At 40.7% G+C, this 21,628-nt stretch overlaps 1 protein-coding gene across 1 annotated transcript in view; it reads left to right on the forward strand.

Moving 5' to 3' along the window:
• The window catches only part of cadm1b (cell adhesion molecule 1b), a gene marked incomplete at both ends in the record, with an annotated part of 110,796 nt that extends 106,499 nt beyond the window's left edge, over positions 1-4,297 (forward strand). The window contains 2 exons of the mRNA XM_083685472.1: positions 3,461-3,589; positions 4,179-4,297. Coding sequence (XP_083541598.1) covers positions 3,461-3,589; positions 4,179-4,297 — 248 coding nt within the window. The remainder of the gene's footprint in view (positions 1-3,460; positions 3,590-4,178) is intronic.
• Positions 4,298-21,628: the final 17,331 nt, after the last annotated feature.

Below are 21,628 nucleotides of genomic sequence, written 5' to 3' on the forward strand. Positions count from 1 at the left end.
AGAACGTTCTGCTTTCTGGCCCTGAAAGACTCCCTAGTTGCTATGGTAGTATGTTTTGGGTCATTGTTTTACTGTATGATGTAGCGCCATCCAATTAATTTGGAGGCATTTGCTTGTACTCGAGCAGACAAGATGTTTCTGTACACTTCAGAATACATTCTACTGCTGCTGTCTGCAGTTACAATTATCAATTAAGACATGTTAGCAGTCCCAGTGACAGCTATACATGCCCAAACCTAACACCCCCTGCACCATGTTTCACATATGAGGTGGTATGCTGTAATCTTGGGCAGATCATTTTTTCTCCAAACTTTCCTCTTGCAATCACCTCTGCAAATACTTTTTAGCAAACTCTAACCTGACCATCCTTTTTTAGGATAACTAGTGGTTTGCACCTTGCAGTAAAACATCTGTAGTTTGCCTGGTGGCGTATTCTGTGGATGGTATGTTTGAGTTTATTTTTATGAGGGCGGGATCAACAAGTGGAGACAATTATAAAAGTAATGTAAACTGTTTCATCCATGGCATGAGTCTTGGTGTGTTGTGGTTAAACTAAGACTAGATTCACCCTTACTGCGTAAAGTTAGGTGATTATAGGCATACAAACATAGTTTTGGAAAATCCCTATTGGTTCTGTAGCCCATTAGACCTAGGCTATTTATTTAATAAGAATTCCTTGCATGGAATAGCACAGTAGCCTATGGTTCAGATCATGTGTAGCCAAAATAATCAAAAGGTAGGCCACCATGGGAAACAACATCTACAACATTAATTTCATGTGCGCAACAGTAAGCTTGGCTCAATGAGGCACATTGAAACAATTACACACTTGCTCGATTTGAATCTTGTGCATGACACTGACTCTCTCTCCAAGTGAAATATGCGCCTTTCATACATTGATACATACAGCAAATTGACACAGGTTGCCGGGTTTTTCCCATGTTGTGGCTCGATATCAAGTAAATGGCTGCTTAAAAATATTGCTGTAGAATTGCATGAAATGTCTTCACAAAAGACCACATTTTTCTGGGAGATGGCTCCCTGACCCTCCGCCCAAATTAAGAGTATGAATTTTTGCGCCAAAGATTCTGTAATACCCTAGGTTAAGACGTCACTGTGGATAGTACTATTTCTGTGTGTGTCTGTATTATTGCAACTGTAATAGGTAGTCTCATCCTAGGAGTGAAAACATATGTGCTCTGCTATCTACTTTATGATTTAATCAGTATTTTTTGTAAGGAGAGGGTCAATGTTTTTGGTTTTGTTTTTTTATGCTGAAAATATTTTGCTTGGGGGACATATCATCATATTTCATATTTTAGAGGTCCGATTTCCTCCATGTACCCCCATCATAAATAACGATCAGTCCCTAATCTATTATATGGTTGCATACAGTACACAGTTATGTTCAATGCTTTGGCCAGGTGCACTTCTGTGAAAATAAGATGTTGCCTCAATGAGCCAGGATTGCTGTTTAGTTCAGGTGTCAAATTGTAGGCAGCAGGGGGCCATTCCCTCTCCTCCAGGAACAAACTGTGCTGCAAAACAGCCCACCTTGATACAGTATACAAACTGTGCCTGTGTGCATCCCTGCCTGAGATAGGGCCCTAACCCTAACCTTAGTGCCTCTGTAAGCTCTGGCCTTGCTTGGTGGAAGATAGCTGCTCTACTCAATTCTACTAGCATAGCCGAAGCTAGCCAGGGGCTGCTGAAACTAACTAGGTGACCCAGTTACCTGTATGCGCAAAAAAGTGTAAACAATAAATTAAGTGAACCACCCCTTTAAATGAGCATCAGTCGAATAACCATAGAATTAAACAAATGTACTGTGCTAAACATATTAGACTTTCTCATATACTGTAAGTTCTCACACTTCAGGGAAAATTCAACTCCCTCCACTCATCTTTCATAAAAATTACTTTAGAGTAGGGATTGATAGGAAATCGGTAAATTAGTAGTAACGCCCCCCTGCTCTCATTCAGGAAAGTAATGCATCCTGCTCTCATTCAGTAAAGTAATGCATCCTGCTCTCATTCAGGAAAGTAACGCACCCCTGCTCTCTCCACTCCACATTTCCATCAGTCTCGGGGGACACAGATCCCCACTCTTGATCAATGCACCTCAAACTGTTCTGAGAGTTTGGAAATGTAAAGCCTTGCCCTGTGTAGCAGACAGATAAATCTGGTTAAACAGTGTGGACAACGATCTGACTCCTGTATTTTTTTGAGAGGAGACGGAACATTGGAGTCAGATTTATCCCCAGGCATATGTCAACTCCCCCATGATTGAGCTCTATAACTTCCAGATATTAGCCCTTAAATCACTGTGTATTTTACAGTTCTGTGAACTCTTTCAGTTTAAATGGTGGGGTATGTCTCGTGTATCATCGTAATGTAACTGTCTTGGAAGATTTTTACAAAAACACTTTTTGACTGCTCCCAAAATAAGTCGTGTTATTGACATATGATGTGGTGTCTTTCAACCACATCAAATTGCAAACCTTGCTGGTGACAGTAGCTATTGGTAGGAGCCTGTTCCACAGTCGAACGATGATGAATACAGTGTCACTGAGTTGGCCAGAACAGCTTTTATTTTGATGCATTGTTGTCAGTCCTCTGTATAACATTCAGAATTCAAAATGCATTGCAGATGCCTTTTCAGACTGCACATGGCCATTTATAAATACAGACGATATCTAATCATGTATCCAACACTTACAGGGTACAGACAACGCATGAGGCCTCATTCATGGCTCAGCTTGAATGGCCATGGAGTCTGAAGTGGTTGTAATTTAACACAATATACTGTACATGTCAATTGGACTTGCATCACAATCTGAACACGCAAAAAGTGCTTTTCAAACTGCAGTACTTGAAGGAAGTATTGAAATGACAATTAAGTGGACTCCTTCATTCTACCTCCCTACCGCACATCCATACTAGCAGGGAGGGGAGATGTGACTGTGTGGGGGGAGGTCAATCACAGATTTTAATTGCGATTTGAACTTCCCCTGCGCTTCAAAATGCAGTGTTGTCCTTTATTGGTGAGCAACACAACCTGTTTCTACCAAATAGATTTCCATCTTTTATTCTGTTTCACACCTTGATATTGACCCCCGTCCCAGAGAGGTCTTCTTGCTGTATAACAGGCCTCTTATGTAGTCTATAGAGCATCTAGCAGTGGAATGCCAATTAATGTTGCATACAAACACTCTTAAGCTGCTTAATATATTCATTACCATATATTTCTGCAAAGCTTGGGTGATAAGTTCTAGTGAATATGACTTTGAATACTTTAGGTTGACTGAACATGACGGTGCTACCTTCCAGCCCTCTCCATAGTGGTATATGCAGAGGAATATACAGGTCCGGATGTGTAAGACTGTTTAGATAGCTGTGATTGGCTTGGAATTGGCTTTGGTAGATCATTTCTAAAGTTGCTGTGATTGGCTTGTTTTCAGACTCAAGAGCTGGTGAGGGAGCCCCACAGAAACTGGACCACGCTGTCATCGGAGGTGTGGTTGCCGTGGTGATGTTCGCCATCCTCTGTGCACTCATTGTTCTGGGACGATACTTTGCCAGACACAAAGGTATAGTAAGGTTTCACACCTGGTCCCCAATGTACAGTAAGGCTTTAGAACTGCCCCCCAATGTACAGTAAGGTTTTAGACCTGGCCCCCAATGTAAAGTAAGGTTTTAGAACTGGTCTTCTATGTACAGTAAGATTTCACACCTGGCCCCCCAGTGTACAGTAAAGTAAGGTTTCACACCTGGCCCCAAATGCACAGTAAAGTAAGGTTTCACACCTGGCCCCAAATGTACAGTAAAGTAAGGTTTCATACCTGGCCCCAAATGTACAGTATAGTAGTGATTCATGCCTAACCCCAATATAGAGTAAGCTGGAGCTGGCTGGCTGGAAAAGAGGCTGGAAGCCAAACAGAGGCCAGAATCTTGTTTTGTTGTAGCCCTAAATCTCAGCCTACTGTACATCCTCATGTCCCCTAATGTACAGGAGGATGGAGATGCCAGATACAGGCCTGAAGGCCTCTTAGCTGAGATGAGTTGATTGATAGTTGATACACCGACTACAAGAGTCTGTTCACATTGGACTAGGTAATGGAATGAACAAGTGTGTGTTCACCAGGAATGTTTTAATGTGCTGTCCGTCCTCCATTGCAGGCACCTACTTCACACATGAAGCCAAAGGGGCAGACGACGCGGCAGATGCAGACACGGCCATCATTAACGCAGAGGGGGGACACAACAACACTGATGAGAAGAAGGAGTACTACATCTAAATGGGGGAGGCCAGGGGGTACTGTGTGTGTGGTGGGTAGGGTGGGGGAGGGGGGAGGGGGGGGGGGGGGTAAGGGGGGAGGGGGGGGGTCCTATAGGAGCACTATATCTTACTCTGAGTGGGCCTGGGGTGGTGGAGGGGAGGGGGGTGTCAAGGAGTGTTGAACTTGTGGGGAAGGAGGGAGAGACAAAGGGAGGAGAGAGGGAGAGAGAAGAGGGGGATTGGGGGTGGCGGGAGGTGGGAGGTGGGAGGCGGGAGGTGTCACTGCTTCGTGGGACTCTCCTATCCCATCCAACCTTCCTGAACTGCCGGGCCCATTCTGTACAGTTCAATTATTTTACGGACAATTTTGTGCCTTGTTCTATTTCTTTGGTTATTGTTGTTTTCTTTTACCCCCCCAAGCCTGTCGCCTTCATTCACATGTTCCACCAGATCCCCTTTGCTGCAGTTGGCTTTTGGAGGAGATTGAATGAAACAGCACTTGTCTTGTTGTTCTGCAGCTCTTTGATTCTTTACCAGGCTCTCAGAGGCACCGCTTCTGTCTCTCTATATATGTTGTGTCCGAGTAGCCAACAAGACATACTGTAGGTTGCGTTGTAAATCCATACTAGCATACCACAAAGAATGAAGCAATGTATTGGCCAATCAAGTGGTGTGCTAGTGCAGACATTGGACACAGCCACGAGTCATTTTCAGACCACCTAAAACGTGTTGTAAACATAGGTCTCATCAATATCAAAGTTTGCTGGTCCCCTCAAGCCTGAATATTACCTCTACTGCTCTACCCAACATCATGAAACTTCACTTTCCATTCCTTTACTTTGTATAAAGATTGACTGGAGTTGCTGCCATGGTCACAAGCCTTGTTGGATGGTATTATTGTATATGTCAGATATTAGTGCATTGCTCTGCTTGTGTTGTTACATTATGGTTTGCTCTGGGTCACACTCATGAATACCTTCAACGGTCCTTCAACCTTCAAAGGACCAAATGTAATAGTATTACTTAAGTACATGTGTGCAAATACAGTGCATATATTACCCAGTATTTTTTAGCACAAATTCATATACATTATTTTAAAGAATGCTCTTCTACAATTTATTCTGTTTTATTCTGTTATTGATATTGAATAATATATTGAATTGAATATATATATATATATATATATATATATATATATATATATATATATATATATATATATATATATATATATATATATATATATATATATATATATATATTCAGCAAGCTTACAAGGACCTTCAAACTGTCTTTTATTGTTGTCTTCGGTCTTATCTTAGGCCATTGTGTTCAAGTGAACACATTACACTTTACAGTAGATTGAAATGTTTTTATTTGAATGCTGTTTCAGAAATCAAGTCTCTATTTTGTTTTCAAGAGCTAACACACAATGCAATCAAAACTCTCTCAGTAAACACATGTTGCAAGGTATGTTTTAAATACTTATATTCTGTTAGACAGTTTTGTTTTCAAAATGGAAAGACCATACACCAGGACTGATTATTTATAAGTAAGTACTACGGTACTGCTTTTATAGGATGTACGACATTATAAGGTTAAAAAAACAAACAAGGGTTATTTGTCCCTGTAGGAGAACCTGTTCTACATTATAAGGTGTTCTGTAAGTGTAATTCTACCTTATAGAACACTATGGAAGAACCATTTTTGGTTCTAGGAAGAACTGTTTTTGGGTCCATCCTTTTGAACCAAAAAGTGTTGTATCTAGAACCAAAAAGGGATTGGAGTGTTCTACCAATTCAAATAATGCTGTTAATCCCACTGCCTGATGAAACTCTCTCTGAATACTATTTATGTCTGCCTGTGTATGTCTGATTGCCATGTGAGATATGTAGACTGCTTCTATATCATGTGACAACTGCTCAATCTCTTTCACTCTTTTTCATTGTCAGCTATACAATAAAATGTACATTCCTCTGTAGAAAACCTATTTGCATACTGAAATTCCTGATTTTGCCCCACTGCCATTGAGCATTTGTCAATGGATTAACTCTACAATTGAATGATAGACAAGATAACCTTCAAGTAGCTGGTTAGAAAGAACAGCCACTGCCTTAAACTGTATGATTATACTTTGCTTTTGAATACAGCATTATTATGAAGAAAACAAATAGAAGGACTAATTGATGTGCCTTCTTTTATTTAGAGGCAATAGTCTAGTGTCATCATGGTATATCTTAGTACGTATGTGAACCTCTCTATACTTTACAGGGCGGAGGCCCAGTAGTGGCTGTCTCTATTCACATGTACAGTAACTCATAAAACACATGATTTTAAAAACTAAGAAAACAGGCTACAGTCATTCCCTAATTGGAATCATACTTTAATATTTATCAGTGATACTGTGTGGCAGCTTCTATTGACAAATGTCTCGTAAACGCTGCAATTTAGTATTAATTATTTTATTTTACAGGTGATCTATTTTTTGTCCATTGAGAATTCACAAAGTGGCCAAACAAGTTTCTTTAATGTATTTGCTCATTTCGTATTGGTTGTATTTATTTTGGTTATGATCATGGTCAAGGCTCACTACTCTATTGGAAAGGTTTAACAAAAAGTGCAAGAAACTGTACCCGAGTTCCAGTATTTATAATGGAATTTACAACATAGCGTTAATGAACTATGATTTACAGTTGTTTGAATGGATAGTAACATTTGTCAACCTATTATGTAGTCTCATATACACCTATTAACATTGATAGAGCCTAACAGATGCAGTCATAGAGCATTATAACAATAAAGCAGAAAGGCAAGAGGGGCTGGGATATATTTTTTAATATATCAGCTAAAGAGCCTCTTTTGCTTTATTCCTTTATTATACAGTTTCATAATGTTCTATGAATGCAATTATCAGGTGCTATGAATATGTTTACACATATTTTGACACACTTCATATGAGGGTGATACCGAAGGAATCATAAATATCAAGTTTTTTTTTCATTATATTTGATATGTACAGTAGTACATTCGTTTCCACTCTCTCAGGTTCATGAGTGTTGAGTCTTATGTTTTGCATCTCAGGTAGAATGCAAATTTAAGGCCCCAAGTATACAATAACACACATTTAAAAACAAAACAAAAAAAAAGGTATAAAATCACAAGATGTAACATTTTTTTCTCAATGTTTATGTGTTCTAAATATATGGTGCACTGTTAAATGTTGAATATGATTTTGTATAGACCTAGTTCACAAAGAAAGAAAACTAGATTTGTTAAACAGACAATATCAACTGTGTACAGTCAGTGTCCACTAAACACATTGGGTTATTCATAAGATTTTACTGTACATCCAAGGTAAATATATCAGCTGTTTTGACAAAATCTAGCATCTGTTTACTATTTTACTAAATGTCATGTCAATATCTTGAGTACAATGCTTGTATCTTTCTGTATCAGCTACATTTATTTTAAAATTGGTAAAAAAAAAAAAGATGTGACAGTAAAGTTTTACGAATCAACCTGAACATACAGTACCCTGGAAGGTGAGAGGGAGATCATGTTTGATGCCTGGGCAGTTTGGTTGTTCATTGCCCCAATTACTGTAGTTGTTTTGAAGTAAAATCTTTAGTCTCTCTGTAACCTGGGCAACAGTTATGTGAAGTAAAAAAAAGGTTTCCTCATGTCACCATACATATTTTGTATTGGTTCATAAAACATTTTTACAAAAAATAAATCTGAAGAGTACTTGTCTTAATAAAAAGATATCAATGTTCAAAGTGTTGTTGTAGCCTTGTATTAAATTTCATATAATATTTGTGTTCACATCTAACACTAACACTAACAAAGGTGCAGTACACGCCATGACAGTGTTTAGCTTGCCAGTCCTGTCCTGTTGCTCTGTGACAGCTACTGTACCATTACCGTCTCTTTGTCCTCACAGCCAGTCTCACTGAGTCTGAGTGAGTCTCACTGTGAAAGAGGGCAATTTTACTGCAAATTTTGCTGCAATTCTGCTTCAAAACTCTACCTTAATTCACACTCTACCTCTTCATCCAGAGCTTTTGACATTTCTCCAACATCGTACTGCTCCTCAGTGTGTGGCCTTTGGAACTGACCAGTGCGCTCCAATTACAATGGCTACGATGCCATTGAGTAATGTAGGTAGTGAAGTGTGAAGTGCAGAACAGAGCCACATTTAGTACACTGCTCTGGTGATGGTGTGGTTCTGATTGAAGCAGCCCCTTATTGTGGCGTCTCCACACGCATCTCACAGGGCTGATATTTGACAAAGCATGTGGATGCTAACATTGTTTTGACAAATTGATACAAATTTTCAAGAACGAGACCTAATTTAGGCCTGTCGGCCATTCTGTCATCATAATTCTGTCACTGCAGCCGTTTTCCATTATTCTAAGTGATCCCAGCTAAAGGTCAACAGCATATTCATGCTTTGTGGAAATGTTTTAACCTTAGAAACCAGACTGTTTCTCCTTTAACCACAGGATCATGAAAATGTAATACTCCCCTTGAGTTAAATGTCTGATAATTTCATTATGTACGATGTACTATGATTTCACCTCTGAACTAATTGTCTTCTGCATTGCTGCTTTCTTTGGCCACACTGAATATATGCTACATTTTCTAAAACCGGCCAATATGTGCATATCCTTGGAAAGAAAAAAAACATAAAATAGGTACGTAAAGGCCAGTGCTTGACCTCAACATCAGATTTTAGAAAGCTATTTTTTTGGACCAAAACAGCTCTGTGATAGCCACCGATTTATTATGACCAATTAGAACCATTTTAGACCTCAGATCTACATACTGGACCTTTAAGGTCAGCCGCTTAGCAAAACTCTTTCTGTGACTTTTACAAGCTGAAAACACCACGCTTTTTGTGTTGTTAACAAAGTGGTGGGCCAGCCAATTCGCAACTGCGGATGATAACTTTAAGGCTTTAACTTTACTTAACTTTAAGACTATATTCCAACTAAAAGAGATGCTACAGGATTGTTGTCACTAATTATTTACATACATCAATGTTGACCGTATGGTTCATGATATAATGTTAATCAATTTCCTATCTTATTAGCCCACAATGCTCAGGTTAAGGCCAACAAAATAAGATTTTGCTCATGGGAGTGAGGAGGTGTGCACCTCTCTGACCAATCAGGTAATTTCTTGACAATATTTGTCTATTTTGGGGAACCGTTGTAGGTTCGTGAACAGTACTTTTAGAACTAGTGGCTGAAATTACACAGAAAACCTGCAGCATCTCTTTAACTTTGAAGGCTTAAGACAAATAACAATTCTTTATGCAGTAACATCTAATGCAGGTATTTGACCAATTTCTTCTTTACAGTAGGTGCACTTCAAGCCTACACACATAAATGTAGTGGTGGCATGTTTCAGTTAGATGTTGTACTGTTAATTCTATTAAAATGTTCAATTTTAATTTGGAATGCCATGTTTATGTGTAATTAAGCGCAGTGGGGAAATTGAGAGTGAGTGAGTGTCAGAGCATGGCTTGTTTAGATGGCTAATTGATTGATTAAGATTGATGGTATGTATCACTTGGCATGACGTAGGGATAATTAACTGATGAGGATATAAATAGGTGGTTCGAGCAGAGCAACAAGTTCTGTCTGCATCGCTGCTTCCTTCCCTGCAGTGTGCTGTGACTGTTCATATGCCGGTAGACTTGGTTGGTTCATCAGTTAACAAACCAAGGGACACACATTTTCACTCAAGCAGGCAATAAAATCCAAATAAAACATTATGGTAAAACTGATCAAATTCGCAACAGCCTCTTATACAATGGATTTAGGATTTATAGGATTTTTTTTTTTTATACATTTGCTTTCTATATGTTTTTTCAATTACTGTGATATTGTTGTATTCTCATTTGGTACAATAATACCATAGAATACAAGAGTGAATATAAACCACAGTTGAGCATCCTCAGCAAAGAAAATAAGGTACAGGCACTCGCTTTGCCCAAGAGATATACTATGAACAGAGGAGAGAGTAGATTGTTTACTTGGCAGCTGAGGTTATTCTAAACTGTAGTGCCATGGGAGCTGCTGGCACAAGTGGGAAGTGATTGTGGTCAGGTCCAAGAAGACATAAGGCAGGGTATTAAGGGTAAAAATGGTGCATACAGTATCTAAAAACAAACTGTCAAAGCTCAAAACCGGCTAATAACTCAGCCATTGTTATATGAATATGTCCCATGATGAAGCAAACAAAACATATACACTAGGTATATACAGTTTGAAATGAGCTTCAAGTTCAGATTTCCATGTGGTCTAAATTATGAATCTTGAGGAGGAACACCTGAATCCTTTGATGAAGTACAAGCCCATTATCTCCCCACCCTTATGAAGAGGAGAGATCTCTGTTAATTAAAACACATAGAGGAGCCCTCCTCCTAATCCTGTGTGAGAGAGGCTGAGTGAAGAGTTTTGTGTTTGTGAGGTGATTAACTTTAAGCCTAAAAGATGCTGCGAACAGCACTACAGGCTCTCAAGTCAGCGATGTTATTGCTTGATGTACAGTACTTAATCAGACATTGATGATTACCACAAGGAAGAAATGTGTTGACTGCTGATGCCAAGTCCTATGCCTGATAATAACAAAAAAATAAGAAAATAAGACTTAATATGCCTTCTTGAAATAGCTAAACATTTATGGATGTCACCAAAATCTGCACAGATCTTCTTAGATTGAGCCTGTAGAAATGCAGTATCTTCTGTTTTAGCATTCTGAAGTTACCCCTCTAAATGTCAAGGTGACTCCTTTCAGTCAAAAGCATTTATGTTCAATTTACCACAATAACATTTATATACTGTATACCTTAGTGCATTACCAGACAAAGGAAACTTATGCACAGATCACAGTCATATTCTGGCAGCTTATCAATTTTACAAGTTCCTACTTTGGTACATTATCTCTCTTGGATCTTATTTAGTATTGTTAAGGCATAATTAGTTTTCATATCAATTTTAATTTTAATTTTAATTCAGTGGTTAGATTGCAGTTAATATGTATCTGTATGGGTTGAGTTACTGTACCTTGCGTATCTCGAAGATACCTTTGTTAGACATTCAGTAAGCATTGTGCAGTTCATAATTGTTTCACACTGTCAGAATTAGATACAGTATTTTTATACTTCTTCAACTGAATTGACATTTAATTCATTTTCCTGAGATATAATTTATCCAATCATACACGCATGATTTAAGCTCAATACTTATCTCTATGCCAATTTTGCAAACTTCTAATTGACATCCTAACCCTTTCATATCTTTTCCGTATAGGTTTTTGTTAGTGTTCTCTTTACTTTGTGTGGCATAATGTAGACTTTTTATGCACTCATAAAGCCTTTGTAAACGCAACGACATAAGGTGGCAATTGCTGTGTCACCGAGCATCGGGCTAGGTAGCGACTTACAATAGTACATGTGTCGAAATGAAGTGAATCAACTGTGCAGCAGTCATCGTAATGCATCGGATGCAGGTCCCAACGCAGGCATATTGGCAATTGTGTCGGTTGTAACAGGTGAAATTACCACAGCGCCGGAGGGCTGTCTTGCTTATAATAAATCGCCCTCTCAATTAAATAAATCGTTGGCTCAATTTAGTCAATAATTCCCTCGATTTATTAATTTGCTCCCTTGATTTATTAATTAGTTTCCTTAAATGAACCAATCTGTTGCCACGATTTAGCATCTCCTCACCTCACACCTTGTTATAAAGCTTGACAGAATACCATAATGTGTTCATATCATGACACATTAAACAAAGGCTTCGACATGCCAGCTAGCCTTCACTATAGGCATGCTTTTCGCCAGGACACTGGACTATAGCCGCAGACGGAGCTAGCTGTCAACCGAGAGCTGACTACTGAAGTTGCTTGCTAGCTGGCTAGCCGAGAGCTAGCTATCTAGCTATCAACACGGGACGGCAGTTACCACGGGTGTGAGGGCATGCATGCGAATAGACCATAGACTTGTCATTACGGAACAAACTTAATGAGACATTTATGGTGTTGTAGTGGAACCACCCAGCCAAGACACAGCATAGACCACAACTTAATATTTCATATGTTCAAGCCTACACATCAACTAATGTAGATCATATTGTCCATATATTGTAGTATTAATTCATCGAGGGCACAGATGAATAAATTGGGAAACAGTTTATACAATTGAGGGAATGATTTAATAAATTGAGGTAATGATTTCTTAGTTTTTTTCTCTTTCACTTAAACCATCACAATAACATACACTCACTGAGCACTTCATTAGGAACACCTGTACACTTTCTCATGGTGGAGGTGGTGTCATGGTGTGGGGAATGTTTTCTTGGCACACCTTGGGCCTGTTAATACCAATCAATCATCGTTTGAATGCCACAGCCTATTTGAGTATTGTTGCTGACCATGTGCATCCCTTCATGGCCACAATTTACCCGTCTTCTAATGGTTACTTCCAGCATGATAATGCACCATGTCACAAAGCAAAAGTCGTCTCAAACTGATTTCATGAGCAGAACAATGAGTTCATTGTTCTTCAGTGGCCTTCCCAGTCACCGGATCTGAATCCAATAGAACACCTTTGGGATGTGGTAGAACGGGAGATTCACAGCTTGAAAGTGCACCTGAAAAATCTGCTGGAGTTGCGTGATGCAATCATGTCATCATGGACCAGAATCTCAAAGGAATGTTTCCAACATCTTGTGGAATCAATGGCACAAAGAATTGAGGCTGTTGTGAGAACAAAGGGAGGCCCGACCCAGTATTAGTATAGTGTTCTATATATATATCTCACATAACACAACACAACAAATTACTATAAACTAGTGCGGGGGTGTGCAGTATGCTTGAAAGACACTGTACAGCACAATGAAAGCATGGTCAGCGTAGTCATTTATCAACTGACAACCAGTTAGTGAAATGACTGTTACTGTAAATGCAAAATGAACTAGGCATATGAGTGACACTAGGAGCCATATGAGTCACAAAATAAGAACATTGTCTCCGCAATCATTTATCAGAGAATATTTTTTCCTTGGTAAATTAATTAGTTTGGTAATTAAAAGTGACATGTTTTAATTAAATAGACTCCAATTCATACACTAGGACTCCGTCAGAAAACAAAAGGTTGGAGGCATATACAGTATTTCATTAGTGTTAAAACTTAAATGGAATTGCATTTTGTGTGTGTGTTAAAAAGTAAGTTAGTTCAACGTGATGGAAACAGAATTTGTTTTGTGCTCTAACCAGTATTATCAGTGTAGGCATGCATTCAAATCGCTGTGAAAAGGCTGTGCTATTCATGTTCTGTACGTGGTTAGAGAGCACAAGGTTTTCTATTGGACTGGACTGTGTAATGATGTACGATAGTAAATCGTGCTACTGAACTGATCTTGACCTTTGACTGAGGTTTCCACAACCCCTGATCTACATCAGACATACAACTACATTTTGCAACCTAGTGCAGTATACATTATTAGATAAACGAAAGAGTATTATTTGTTCAAACATATTAATTGAGTTTCTTACTCAATCTCAATGCAGAAGTACAATTCAAGGTTGTGTGTTGTGGCCTCATATTGACTTTGTCTCCACATGAAGGGACCACTTAGACAGATAGACAGACAGTCAGACAGATAGAGAGAGGGAGAGAGAGAGAGAGGGAGAGAGAGAGACAAGCGAGAGAGAGAGAGAAAGAAAGAGAGAGAGATGGAATTGGATTTAACTGTGGGTGGATGAGCAGTGGCATCATCAGCAAGAACAACATTCTACTGCTATCAAAGGACCTTTCATTTTAGAATGGCCTGAAAGTCAGAGCAGAGGTAAGTATCTGAAGATAGAGTTCTCCTCCCACAATCTCGCCAAGCAGATTATCAACAGTGTCCATCAGTCGAAGCAGTCATGTGGACAGAAGCAAATTGTGTCTGAATGAAAGAGGAAAAAATGTACCGTATGAAAGAGACTGAACAGGCCTATTCACTGAGGCCAGAGTGTGAAGTTCTTTTTCATACAAGAGTTCATCAATTCGGTAAAACACCTCTGTTATCAAGATGGGACAAAAAATAACAATTTTTCCCACAATGGAAAATGTACAATTTTGAATATAAAGCAATTACAGCAAACCCCAATCTTGCCCACGCAGCTGTGGGACAAGGAAGGCATAATTGCTCTGGTTTCCTTCATTATTTGTTTTTCCATTTGTTTTATTGGATTAATGAGTGTGCCAATCAGCTAAATTGTAATCAAACATCCTTGGCTGCTTAATGTAGAATGTTACAGTCTATTCATGACATTCACATCGAATTATTTTATTCAATGGGTTGATCAAATCAAGCATTGTGATTGGCCGGGAAGCATTTCAGCTGTTCCTATATATTAGCATGGCTACCTCATCACTTTTCACTTGTAGATTTTTAAACTTTTACAAGCCAGCCAGGTGGAGATGTGTTTACTGGGTTGCCATGCCAATCATATTAGACCATGCATTCCAGAATTCAACCAACCTGCGTCCCTAGTTTTATTACCTACTTTTATAGGCGGAGGGCATAAACCAATACAATACATTATGAACAAACCCCACTAGCGCCATTGCTTGTTGTCAGAATAGTTGCTGTTGGTGTAAACCCATTGTATAAAAGCAATAACACACTCAAGGGTGTGCTATATCTAGGATATAGCTGTGAAGGCCGACTATGACGAGCTGACATGACAGCTGTTATGACAGCTGTTCCGATATCCACAATATAGCACACCCAGAGTGCTATATGAGAAGAGTGGTGACAATTAAATTACTGGAGGCTTCAAATAGTTAAAAAAAAATCCTTCCTGATTTACCCAATATAGATTTTTTATTGGACTAGAATATGTAATTAGGCAGAGCTAACAAGACTTTTGACAAGGAAAAATGGCGGACGAAAAAAAGGCAGTTTCAGCATTTTTCTTTACAAACTCAAACATTTACAGTGTAAACTGAAAAATGCTTGAAGATTTAGCCTTCCTGTGAATCACTGAACTAATATTTAGTTGTATAACCTCTGTTTCTGAGAACTGCTGCACATCTGTGTTGCATGGAGTCGACCAACTTCTGGCACCTGTGAACAGGTATTCCAGCCCAGGATGATTGGACTACATTCCACAATTCCTCTGCATTTCTTGGTTTTGCCTCAGAAACAGCATTTTTTATGTCACCCCTATTGAATTAAGGTCCGGGGATTGGGCTGGCCACTCCATAACGTTAATCTTGTTGGTCTGGAACCAAGATGCTGCTCGCTTACTGGTGTGTTTGGGGTCGTTGTCTTGTTGCAACACCCATTTCAAGGGCATTTCCTCTTCGGCATAAGGCAACATGACCTCTTCAAGTATTTTGATGTATCCAAACTGATCCATGATCCCTGGTATGCGATAAATAGGCCCGACACCATAGTATGAGAAACATCCCCATATCATGATGCTTGCGCCACCATGCTTCACTGTCTTCACAGTGTACTGTGGCTTGAATTCAGTGTTTGGGGGTCGTCTGACAAACTGTCTGTGGCCCCTAGACCCAAAAAGAACAATCTTGCTTTCATCAGTCCACAAAATCTTGCACCATTTCTCTTTAGGCCAGTGAATGTGTTCTTTGGCAAATTGTAACCTCTTCAGCACATCGTTTTTTCAACAATGGAACTTTGCGGGGGCTTCTTGCCGATAGCTTGGCTTCACATAGGCGTCTTCTAATTGTTACAGTACTCACAGGTAACTTCAGACCTTCTTTGATCACCCTGGAGCTGATCATTGGCTGAGTCTTTGCCATTTTGGCTATTCTTCGATCCATTCGAATGGTAGTTTTCAGTTTTCTTCCACGTCTTTCTGGTTTTGGTTGCCATTTTAAAGCATTTGAGATCATTTTAGCTGAGCAGCCTATCATTTTCTGCACTTCTTTATATGTTTTCCCCTCTCCAATCAACTTTTTAATCAAAGTACGCTGTTCTTCTGAACAATGTCTGGAACAACCCATTTTACTCTGATTTTCAGAGAGAAATGCACTATAACCAGCATGTACAACATTTGCTGCCTTCGTCCTTAAATAAGGGCCACCTGTGTGACACCTGTTTTTTCACAGAATGAATGACCTCACTAATTGAACTCCACACTGCTATTATTTTGAACACGCCCCTTTCAATTAATGATTAAATTACACAGAATCAGCAGCATGCATGTCATGACTGTTGGGTTTGTTGGTTTTCTATTACTCTACTACACCTACTAGTAAATTATTTGCCATGTATAATTTCTACCAAAAAACAGTGATTGATCTGGTTTGTGATGTTGGACTGCTATTATTTTGAACACAACTGTACCACTCTGAGCACACCCTTGACTGTCTGTTTTTGCTTAATTAAAAGCTACAACAATAGGCTACTGTCGTTGGGTTTGATGGTATTGACTATGGAAAGGTTGCTCCCAAAGTCCCAAAGAACCCATCTGATGCTAGTGGCCAGTGGCTCCTCTTGGCAGTCATTAACAAGTTTGTGTGAGTGTGAGTGTGAGTGTGTGCGTGTGCGTGTGCGTGTGCGTGTGCGTGTGCGTGTGCGTGTACTTCAAGCGTGTATGTGTGCGTGCGTGTGTGTTTTGGTATTTCATTTGATTGGGAATGAGTGACTCAAGTACTTAACCTTTATGGATCAGACATAAACGTTAAGTGATCTGGAGGGAGGCAGAAAACAAACATTCATTTATGGATGAAACCTTTTAACCCAGCCCCTACACATCATAAAGATCCATTCCAGAATCACAGGTGTACCCGTCATAAATTAGTGTGTAGACTCAGAGTGGTGTCGCATGGCAATTCATATCAAAGTCTGGTAATTACCCTTTGAAATAATTGTATTTAATGTGCTGCTCATATTCATCATACTGTAGCTCAAATTAAACTGTGTAGATGTATATGTTTTGGTGTCATTGAGCATATCCCACAATGGTTTTAGCTTTATTTTTTGCTCTCTCGAGTTTTCACCTGAATTCACTTGGCCTGCTGAGAATCTCTACTTTAACCTCACAGTAATTGTTTGATTTCAAATCCAAACTTTTGGAGTGTAGAGCCAAAACACTTACGCAGGACACTGTTGTATATGGCTTAGTTCAACACAGGACACTCCAAGTCGGTGCTAGCTGTCTGTCAGGTGACAGATCAACTGTATACACGTACCCGACACAATCGCATTTTACACATTGGTATGGCGGCCTATTTAAGTGGTCAGTCTATACACCTCTCTGTAGCCTACAATATTGTTGCTGGTGCCTTTGGTCATTACAAGAGTGTTGTTTTGTTCCTACCACCACCCCCAGCCTCCACATGCTTTGGTTCTGCTCAGCATCTATCAGGGGTTGATACTGTAGATGTACGAGACATCCAAACACGCCAACCGTGTTAAACCAAGGCGTGAGTGTTTCTAACTGAATTGTGGTAATAGGAAAATGAATCCCTTTCTAGCGCCAGAGTGGTTCCCTATTGAAGGGGCACACAGAGTCTTTGTGTTATTTGGAGGTCTAATCAGTCACTTAATCACCTTACATTGTTTCTCAGCCCTCCTCCATCCCATCAGGGGCCCATTTTTCTGTCACCCCGGAGAAAGCCAGTGATTGCCTCTTCTAAATCCAAGGCCATAATGAAAGAAACCGACAAATATTTTTCCATGCTTCTGCCCCTTGACCAAATCATAATTGGACACTTTGAGAACTAACACGGTTGTTTTGATTGGGTTCCTCTTCACTAATTGTCCCCCATGATGAAATGGGGACTACGGATCGGCCTCTGTCCGTTCGTATGTCACACGCTTTATCTTCGACACTACTGTGACAATTTTTATGAAACCTAGATGAATGATGCTCTTGCTTTAGATGCGGCATCTACAAAAGTACACCGATTGACCCAATTTCAAAGAAACTTGGGTGAATGATGCAGCTTGTTTGACTTGACTGTTTTCAAACAATACTGTAAAATCCTTGAAAATTCATCAAATAAGCACTACAAGCTCCGGTAACATTTCAGCCTACCTCATATCCATGGACAGCCTTCAAATAAATGCAAAGCTGTAAGAAGCAAGACTGATAATGAATCAAATACAGTTCCAGTAACTTTTCAGTCTGGCTGCGAAAGCAGGTGTAGTAGTGTAGGAGTTGATATGGCTCCCTTGACACAAAAAACATATAAAGGATACACATACATACACAGCCATTATAGATAGCAGCTTAAGGGATGGCTATTAAGAAAAGTGATCCGCTATCAGCTCAGCCTGTGGATACAGAGAAAATACATTTTTGCAAAACACAAATGGTCCACAACTTTGTGTCAGTGAAACATCCTTAAAAGTTAACTTGAAGGCCCTTTCTCCCTGATGTAAGCACCAAGGACAGTGTGTCTCTGTGCAGGTGTCATACTGTATAGAGCTGAGCCACCCACACATTGTCCCAGACAACAGTCACACCGATAGGGCAAAGCTTACAGATCACTTGCCAACAGAGGGCTCCCACCGCCTGGCACCTGCTGCCGTGACCAAACGGGCACAGCGTGTCATCAAACTCCCCCACACAGCGCATTTCTGCTTCTGCATCTGGACCAGACCAGCTGTTCCTGAATGACTCTTCAAGCAGGTGAGAGTTCTTACCCTTTAGAGTTGAACTGAACTTCCTCTATACCCTCAGATTAAACTCCACTTTGGATTGAGAGGAAAACTTTTACAAAAGGCGATCTGATGTTACAGTCATTTTCCCTTCATTTTATTTGTCCACTCTGAAGAATGAGATTCTAACCTGAACCTGAAAGGCAGCCATGTCCCAAATGTATCGCAAAGTCCTAAGAGCAAATGGTTATCTAGCAAGGGGCAGCAATTCACACCAAGCAAAACTAAATAATACATGAATACCTTGCTGTGATCCAGCACATTCAATACAGAAAGGGATCGCTCTCCATGCAAAATGCTTTTCCTCAGGTCCAGTCTTCCATAAATAATTTGCCTTCAACCTTCACATGCATAAAAATTGCAACTTGTTGGTTATGAGAGAGAGCAGTGTGGGTGCACCTTGAATGTCAATGTGCCAATGAATAAACAATGGCTGACTGCTCCCGGACCAATACAGGCTGACAGGAGAGATTTCTATGGCTCCTCCGGCCAATGTAATTATTTTTTGCCACTGTGCAAGCCACTCAGTCAGCTGTGAATGGAGGAGAATATGACGGCGGCTTGCTTTCATAATTTTAAACGAACCAGACAACAATATCCAAAGTACAGTGAAAAATCCTGAGCTTGCACAGACAGCTTACTTGGATTAAAGAGATGCTACAAGATTTCTGTACATTTTTAGCCACTAGTTCTAAAATTAGTGCTAACAAGCCAAAAACGGGTCACCAAAATAGACATGATAATATTGTCAAGATGATTGGACAGAGAGGGGCACACCTCCCCACTCCCATGAGCAAAAGCTTATCTGTTGTCCTTAAAAAATGATGATTGTGTGGTCTAATGAGATACAGTCAACTTGATGTAACAATTAGCGACAAAAATCCTGCAGTATCTCTTCTAAGGTGCAATATGTAACATTAAAGCTTTCTAATGGTTGTAATGACTATGTTTAATCAGGAGTGATTAGGAATTGATTTTCTAAAATCAAGTGTCTAGAGGCGACATAGGTTTGTGTTTACAATTGACCAAGGCTGTTCTACGGGAGTGGACTCACACATTTTTCCCTTTCTGTCTCTGGTAGCTGCCTCTTCAAATCTTGCGCATGCAGAAACACCACACCACACCACACCACACCACACCACACCACACCACAGCTACACCACACCACACCACACCACACCACACCACACCACACCACACCACACCACAGCTACACCACACCACACCACACCACACCACACCACACCACACCACACCACACCACACCACAGCTACACCACACCACACCACACCACACCACACCACAGCTACACCACACCACACCACACCACACCACACCACACCACAGCTACACCACACCACACCACACCACACCACACCACACCACAGCTACACCACACCACACCACACCACACCACACCACACCACACCACACCACACCACACCACACCACAGCTACACCACACCACACCACACCACACCACACCACACCACACCACACCACAGCTACACCACACCACACCACACCACACCACACCACACCACACCACACCACAGCTACACCACACCACACCACACCACACCACACCACACCACACCACACCACAGCTACACCACACCACACCACACCACACCACACCACACCACACCACAGCTACACCACACCACACCACACCACACCACACCACACCACACCACAGCTACACCACACCACACCACACCACACCACACCACACCACACCACACCACACCACACCACAGCTACACCACACCACACCACACCACACCACACCACACCACACCACACCACACCACAGCTACGCTACACCACACCACACCACAGCTACACCACACCACACCACACCACACCACACCACACCACACCACAGCTACGCTACACCACACCACACCACAGCTACACCACACCACACCACACCACACCACACCACAGCTACACCACACCACACCACACCACACCACAGCTACACCACACCACACCACACCACACCACACCACAGCTACACCACACCACACCACAGCTACACCACACCACACCACAGCTACACCACACCACACCACACCACACCACACCACACCACACCACACCACACCACACCACAGCTACACTACACCACACCACACCACACCACACCACACCACACCACACCACACCACACCACACCACAGCTACACCACACCACACCACACCACACCACAGCTACACCACACCACACCACACCACACCACACCACACCACACCACACCACACCACACCACACCACACCACATGTCCGAAACTGCAAATCCATTTCAGGGGTAGGCGGGATGTTGTCATTTGAAACTTCAAATTCAATTTGGCCTCGGTGGCAGATTTCCAACAGACTGTACTCACAGCTCCTTTAATATGGTACTTCAAGGAAGCTCCATTGGGAGGAAATGTAAGAAAAATAAGTACACCACCCTTTCAAGTACACTACCTTTTTCAGAGGCAACTAAGTCTAAGGTGATGATGAGGTTCCTTGATTGCACATACAACAGTATGAATGTACATACAAGCACACATGTATTCTTGAGTTTGGCTTGAGAAGTCTAAAGCAATTTAAGAAAATAAAAAATAGTAATGAAGCTTCAGTGGCATAATAGGGAAACAATTT

The sequence above is a fragment of the Argentina silus genome, assembly GCF_951799395.1.
Source record: "Argentina silus genome assembly, chromosome: 14".
Taxonomy (NCBI): Eukaryota; Metazoa; Chordata; class Actinopteri; order Argentiniformes; family Argentinidae; genus Argentina; species Argentina silus.